The sequence below is a fragment of the Saccostrea cucullata genome, unplaced genomic scaffold, assembly GCF_032062105.1.
Source record: "Saccostrea cucullata isolate Sc308-1 unplaced genomic scaffold, CSIRO_AGI_Scuc_v1 ctg2653, whole genome shotgun sequence".
Taxonomy (NCBI): Eukaryota; Metazoa; Mollusca; class Bivalvia; order Ostreida; family Ostreidae; genus Saccostrea; species Saccostrea cuccullata.
In genome coordinates this window covers 56943-64858 of record NW_026935145.1, presented here as the reverse complement: position 1 = coordinate 64858, position 7916 = coordinate 56943, and the positions used below count along the sequence as shown (strand labels likewise).

The following is a 7916-nucleotide window of genomic DNA, read 5'->3' as shown; positions in this document are numbered from 1 at the left end:
ACAGGGGTTTTGCACAACCCTGGAGTAAGGGTAAATATAGTCACCCACTAGACAAACACTTGGAGAGTCACACGGGAAAAATTAGACACTAGACAAACACTTAAATCACATGGTAAATTAGTCACTAGACAAACACATGGAGAATCACACAGGTAAATATAGTCACCCACTAGACAAACACTTGGAGAGTCACACAGGTAAATATAGTCACTAGACAAACACATGAAGGATCACACTGGTAAATATAGTCACTAGACACCTGGAGAATCACACAGGTAAATATAGTCACAAGACAAACACATGGAGAAACACACTGTAAATATAGTCACAAGACAAACACATGGAGAATCACACAGGTAAATATAGTCACTAGACAAACACATGAAGGATCACACTGGTAAATATAGTCACTAGACACCTGGAGAATCACACAGGTAAATATAGTCACTAGACAAACACATGGAGAAACACACTGTAAATATAGTCACAAGACAAACACATGGAGAATCACACTGGTAAATATAGTCACTAGACAAACACATGGAGAATCACACCGGTAAATATAGTCACAAGACAAACACATGGAGAATCACACAGGTAAATATAGTCACTAGAAAAACACATGGAGAATCACACAGGTAAATATAGTCACCCGCTAGACAAACACATGGAGGATCACACCGATTTTGTTTGAAGAATAAAGTACAGTAAAACTTGGGTTATAATAAAGTGACTGGGACTTATGAAATTACTTCACTATAATCATTATTTGTTATATCAGTATAAGGAATTGGATAAATAAGCAGGGGATGCAAGATAACTTGGCAATATTCCTGAATTCGTAATATCTGTGATATTTTTTTTTCTCATTGACAGAAAGGGTGTTTCTCTGCAAAAACTCAGCCAATGAATAACAAGTTTTTTTTTTTGATTAACAGATAAGTACCCATGTAAACATTGTGGTAGAGAATTCTCCAGCCAGGCAGGAAGGACTATCCATCTCAACAGTCACAACAAAGAGAAACAAACCAGTAAACACCCAACAGGTATTGTCAAATTTTGTCTGCGTCTTCATGAAAACTTTACTCCTTTTGCCCTCATTGCTAGAGGCCTAATTTAAAATGGCCAGGGGCAATTTTCAAACACTACATAATCCTTTTAACAAAACTGTGTCTGGTTGGAATTAAAGCAGGGCAAAAATGTTTGCTTGGGTAAAAGGGCAAATAGATAACAAGCTTTCGTTTGATCCACAGATAAGTTTCCCTGTGAGCAGTGTGGCAAACAATTCTCAGCAGCAAGCAGGGCCCTTCATCTTACCATGTTCATAACAGGGACAAAGAAACCATTAACTGCCCTATATGTGACAGAGTTTTTGAAAAGTAAGATCAACAAACAAACCATTAACTGCCTTATATGTCACAGAGTTTTTAAAATGTAAGGTAGACAAACGACCTTTGGGTCTCTCCGTCAGTCTTTCTGTCTGTCTGTAACGCTTTCGTTTCCACACGATATCTCGAGAACCCTTGAGCTTTCGCAATGAAATTTTGCATAGCATCTCCCTATGGACTAAAGAAGAACTCTGTTGATTTTGAGGTCAAAAGGTCAAAGGTAAAGTTCATAAATTTCCAAATTCTGTCTGTTATAACATTTTCGTTTCCGCGCGATATCTCGAGAACTATTTGAGCTTTTGCGATGAAATTTTACATAACAACTCCCTGTGGCCTAAGGAAGACCCCTATTGATTTTGAGGTCTAAAGGTCAAAGTTCAAGGTCGTAAATTTATACATTCTGTCTGTATGAAATACTATCCTCTCCGGGCGATATTTCAAGAAGATTTTGAGCTTTTGCAATGTCATTTTATACCAAATCTTCATAGGACCTCTCTCACCCCTCTCAAAGTGTCCTGCCCCGTTTGTTTTATTAGTATTTATTGTATTACATGTCGCTATTTTTAGCACAGGGATATTAGGAGAGTTATTACATATAAAAGAGGTTTCTCGGTGGACTTTATATTCTTATTACATCTATTGCAACTGTTTAATAAAGGTTAAATTATACATCATGAATTGTGTAAAATTTTTTACAATATCGAACGTGAATATATACATGTATGTGACTTCATGTTTGATATGATTTGTGAAATTGTAAAGCAGTTCCGTGGTCTAGTGGTATGTCTCTCACTTCATATGTGAGAGGTTCCACGTTTGAATCCCGGTCGTTCCTTTACCTTTTTTTTCCCAAAATATTTTTTTTTACTAAATGATAGTATTCAGCATGTGAAATGAAAAATTTATGATGTCTGCCTTGTACAAATTCATAAAATCATCTTTACAGTGTGATAAATATTCCTTATAAAAAGAATCTTCTATACACATAATAAAGAATAAGCAATCAAATCTTTATATCCACATTGGCATATTTTATTTGCTTCAGTATACATTTACACATTTAATTATTCTACAAATTCAGTCAAAGGGATCCGCCCCCCCCTCCCCGAACTGCGTATGGTTTACTTTTTCCCTAAGCGGGGGTCACAAATTCTCTGAATTAGCTTGTTTTCTTTTTGACGAGATTTTTTTTTTCATAAAGGGACACTCATTTGATTATTTGATTGGAGGGGGGTAGTTATAGTAGCTAGTAGCACCAGGCAAGGACAGATTATTTTTTGAAAAATTTCTTTCAAGGTGAGGATCGAAGTATATTTACATAATATTTACATATATATTCAACATTTATGAAGACTGATATCTCACCCTCTCTGAATCAAATGGTCATTCCCTAACATGTTTTATGATTTAAAGAAAACGAGGCTTATTCTGTTGATATCCTCTAACATGTACATAAAACTGTCAGAAGGGCTAATTCATGTTTGTATCTGACAGTTAACTTTTTTTTCTTATTTCAGTTTTTGATGACAGTGGACATTTTGTTTTGTATGCCACCATGTTAGGAATTAAAAGTGAGTCAATGTAGGAAGTGATAGTATTTTAGCAATCACTCATTCTGGTATTTGTAGAAATAAAGTATGAAACATACAAATGTATAAAGGTGACAAGATTTTGCTTCATTTAAAAAGTTGTACATGCATACACCAGGATACTTTGACTTTGGAAAATGTTGATGTTTTGCCTAATGGTGGCATGTAAATTTAAATAATAATTATTTAAGTGACCTGAAGTATTTAAACACCATTTGATATCTAGCAATTTACCAATGTGAGAAATTCTAGGGTATTAATGACATTGACATTTATGTTTTCAGTTATTAATCTGTACACCAATCGCTGTGTGCGGACCCTGGGGAAGCCTGAGAATGCCCGGTTCCTGCAGCTGAGTCTGTTCCAGGGTACAGGGAAGAAACAGAAGGCGGCGGTGGACGTGGAGATGGTGGCCTCCGATAACCCCCTCCTACAGAACGTCCTGTTTGATCCCATCCTCTTCTGTACTGCCTTCAAGAAGAACCGCTTCTACATGTTCACAAGGCGGGAACCGGAGGACACAAAAAGGCAAGGATTCATTCCATATCTTCATCCAAATCATGATTGGAGAAATATGTTTAGATTTATGTATTATTATCTCATGTGTATACCTTGTAGGCCTGTCAATATAATGGCCATTTATACTGAAATGTTACTTTTTCTCTTTCTCTGGTGTATCCTATGTGAAAAAAAAAATACATAAGACACTAGAACTCTGAGCTGTAATATAGTTAACTATTAAATACTGATATCATTACATTTAATATACAAGTCCATGTATTTTGGTTATCTTATCAAGCAAATTTTTGTTAAATATACAGATCTGTTTTACAAAAAAAATTATGTTTGATATTTCTTCCCCTTCTAGTGCTGATGCAGAGAGAGATGTATTTAATGAGAAACCCTCCAAGGAAGATATTGTAGCAGCTACACAGGTAACTAGTCTCTACTGAAAATCCTTCACAAGGTCATTGTTACAGCAGATAGAGTAAATCTCAGAATCAACTGCAAATCCTGAACATGGTCATTAAAATAAGAGCCAGAGTAATTCCAAAGCCTAGAAATTACAGTTGAAAAATGATGCAGTACCAGTATCTGTAGAGTAAAACTGCCAATTTAACAAAAATCATATCGATGTAAAAATTACTTCATTCAAACCAGTATTATCCCATCCTTGGTAACAATTGGAGTATTTAACTATAAAGTCAATTTTATTTGATTAATGTGATATATATATTTATTGTGTTCTTTTCCCCAGGATGCGTCCTACACAAGAGTATCTGAGTCCTGTGTCATTCATACCACTATGGGTGATATCCACATCAAATTGTTTGCCAAAGAGTGAGTGCAACATTACTGATACTAAACAGAATTTTTTTTCTCGCACATGCTTAAATAATATTCCTCAATGAAAATTTTGTATAAAAACGCATGTCCAAAAACTTACACATTTATTGTACTCTCCTTTATCAGGTGCCCCAAAACTGTGGAAAACTTCTGTGTTCACACAAAGAGTGGATACTACAACTCTCATATTTTCCACCGAGTTATAAAAGGCTTCATGATACAAACAGGAGATCCTTTGGGTCAGTGTTTCCATGTTCATGTCTCCTTTGAAAAACTTTCTTTTTTTTTGACAGGTCATTCAGGAAAGTAGAAATGGTTCCATGTATTCTCATACCCCCCACTTGAAAAGTGAGAGGATATATAGTGATCAGGATGTCCTTCTATATTTACGTCTGTCTGTCTGTATGTCAGTCTGTTATGCTTTGGGGTATGCATCTCTTAAATGCAACTCCTCCTATACCACTGAATAAAATTTAATGATACTTTCTCAGTTTCTTTATTACATTATGACATTGTGCACCTACTATTTTACATTTTGATCAGACATTTATTTCTTTACCATGGTTATAAATATATGGAAGGCAGGGGGTATCATTTAGTAAGCTCAGTGCTCACAGTACCTCTAGTTTTTATCTGCGCCTGTTCAGATTGTCTATTTCTTTTGCATGACAGGTATTGGTACTGGAGGGGAATCAATATGGGGAGGGGAATTTGAAGATGAATTTCACCCTAATCTGCGACATGATAGACCCTACACACTCAGTATGGCAAACGCAGGGCCCAACACGAATGGCTCACAGTTCTTCATTACAGTGGCACCAACAGTAAGTCTTCTGTGTTATTCATTGAATAGAATACTAGTACAAACAATGTCTTACTCTTTAACCCTTTGTATGCTTGTGTATAATTTCATTAATGATTCATGTATTCAACAGTTTTTGAACTATGGATTTAAATTAATCACAATCTTTTATACATACATATATTCCAAAGCAATTATTTATTTTTATTCAAAATGGTATTTCACTAGAAATTCTGTATAAATATTCAAAAAATGCCAGTTTTACACCAGAAGATGAAAGCTTAAGTTGATATCAAGCAAATTTTGAATTTAGGAGAAAATTTGAGTTAGATCATTAATACAGGAGATGAAATCTTACTGAAAGAACCAAAAATCAACTGCAGAGTTATCTCTCATTGCACAGAGATTTAGCATTAAAACTAAAAAAAAAAAGTCTTTTGTTGTTGTTTTATTTACTTATTTTTAATTTTGTTTGTTTACCATTTCAGCCATGGTTGGACAATAAGCACACAGTGTTTGGTAGAGTTACAAGGGGGATGGAAGTGTGTCAAGCCATAAGTAATGTCAAGGTCAATCCCAAAACAGACAAACCTTATGATGATGTACGAATCATTAACATCTCATTAAAATAAAATCATGTGTATGAAAATAGTTATCTTGTCATATTCAAGAGAGTGACTGTACAGAATGACTAATTATAAATGGAATAATGCATCGACCTATCCTTGTAATCATTAGTTTACCTTAATTTGGACTTGAAGCCATAAGATATTGCCTGTATAGGCTAGCCAGTCAATCAAAATATATAACATGAGTCATAGGAAAATGTATTGTGTTAAAAATTTAGGAGAAGATAAACTAAATTTATCCATAACAATAGTTTGTTATTAGGTTATTTCTAGAAGTATATTAGGGATGAGAATAGAAGTATTTTCTTTAAAAATTATGCAATTTTTTTTATCATAATAGCTTTAATGTTAATTCTAACTTTATCACTACTACGTAGAAGAGAAAAATCTACTTAGAAGGTTGTTATGTACAATGGCATGTAATGTTAAAATATAACATAAACTTATACAGATGTAGAGTAGAGCCTGTCCTGTTTGGGGTCTTTTGCCAAGTAAAGTATGTGATATATTCTGCTCGATTCTGTAATGAGGAGTTTAGATTTTCATCAAAACCCACCGCCAAGTCAAAACAGTGTACATTTAGTCCCCATACCCATGGTTCTACTCGGATTTGAGGAGGGTCATTTCCTGCTATACGAGAGAAGAAGCATAACCAGATAGTTGAATCATGTTGTTATGGTACATCTGTTCTGAGAAAGTTTGGGATATATTGAAAGTCCATCTTAATCTTTTGAGACCAGCGAAGCTACAGATTTGCAGCTAGTTCTCATAGATGTATTGATAATCCTGAAACAACTGCAAGATTGGAAGGTGACACGTTTAAAATTGCTTAGAGACTCTGTAAACACGCGAGAAAAAAAGAAGAACGCAATATTTCTCACTGTTAATTTTTAAAAAAGAAAGTTTGTGTGTAATTTTTGTAAATTTGTTTTGTGGGACTTAGTTTACAAATCAATCCACTTGAAAAAAAACTTCTCGAAATGGTCATTTGAAAATCCTTACCGATGGATGGTACATGTATTTTGATTCAAAGTTCGCTGGTGTTTTTTACGTCACACTAGGGGGGGGGGGGATCAGCTATATCTTATCAATCATTGCAAACATGGATGCCAGTTTGTGATATGTCAAAATAAAACATGAAAAAATCTAAGAAAAATTTATCTAACTGTATTTAATTTACGTTTTATACGCTATATTGAACTAAATTTCATTCCGCCTAATGGCCTCCAGTTTGGTTTTGGTCCGGCAAAACACGTTTCCCTCGAACCCAGTCAAGGAATTTTTCTGATGTAGTGCATATTAAGCTGTTTAAACCGTGGCCCGTGGAGCTAAAAGTGCATGACAACCCCCCCCCCCCAAAGTAAACTGAATAAAAAATGAACAGCTAGCCTTTTTCATGGGAGGTTGGGGTTCAGGTTGTCTACATATACAGTGTAGTGAGAGAGGGGAACCGGTATCTGAATAAAATATTTTAAATTAATTAAAATAATGGCATTTTACTAAAGGGGAGTTAACACCCCTCCCACTCACCATACATTGGGGTATGGCCCCTCAGTGAGTCAGATTGGGTCAATAATTAGGAAGTAAAAGCTTCACGGAGATAGAATAGAAAACAATCATCCAGAGTTCTTTGCAAGAAAATCGTTGCTTCAGTGTAGTCAATAATTATGTACACGAGCATCTCATACGGTCAAGATCCTATTTACGAGGGCTGTTCAATAAATAATGTCCTGAACTATATGTCATACATTACAGATATCGTATGACATAAAACTTGACTTTCTCTCATTATTGAATCTTTCGTGAATTTATAACAGTTTATGTGACCACTTTTCATCACATAGTTTCATCATGAGAAGCTGGGAAACAAGGGCTTTTCGAGACACTGCATTATAAATGAATGGTAAAGAATCAGTAAACAAGAGTGAAAATAAAGCTTCATTAAAGCGGCCGTAAAACTTGTTAAAAATTCCAAAGAAATATTAACTGAAATATGTGACATTTAGAGCAACCAATGCCTGTTTTATAGACAAAAGAGCAGGTCGATTTCAATGATAAAAAATTTTATAACGGGCATCAAAAATGGGTACCCTCCTTGCCAACAAAAATTATAACAACTTATGTACTGTTCGCCAAATTTCAACAAATAATATTTGATGAT

The 7916-nt window shown here is 34.8% G+C and overlaps 1 protein-coding gene and 1 long non-coding RNA gene across 3 annotated transcripts; both read left to right on the top strand.

Moving 5' to 3' along the window:
• Nucleotides 1-489: 489 nt before the first annotated feature.
• Nucleotides 490-1318, top strand: LOC134242022 (uncharacterized). Of its 2 annotated transcripts, none has more exons than XR_009986784.1 (3): nucleotides 490-556; nucleotides 939-1046; nucleotides 1254-1318. It is a non-coding gene; the product is annotated as an uncharacterized LOC134242022 (long non-coding RNA). The 2 variants fall into 2 exon arrangements; XR_009986785.1 differs by having other exon boundaries at nucleotides 491-515.
• Nucleotides 1319-2909: 1591 nt separating this feature from the next.
• LOC134242021 (peptidylprolyl isomerase domain and WD repeat-containing protein 1-like) lies at nucleotides 2910-5775 on the top strand. Its single transcript, XM_062724028.1, has 7 exons — nucleotides 2910-2959; nucleotides 3262-3505; nucleotides 3846-3912; nucleotides 4236-4318; nucleotides 4451-4563; nucleotides 4997-5148; nucleotides 5615-5775. The coding sequence occupies exons 1-7, from the start codon at nucleotides 2944-2946 to the stop codon at nucleotides 5756-5758; spliced, it is 819 nt and encodes a 272-aa protein (XP_062580012.1). The 5' UTR covers nucleotides 2910-2943; the 3' UTR covers nucleotides 5759-5775.
• The last annotated feature ends 2141 nt before the right edge of the window (nucleotides 5776-7916 follow it).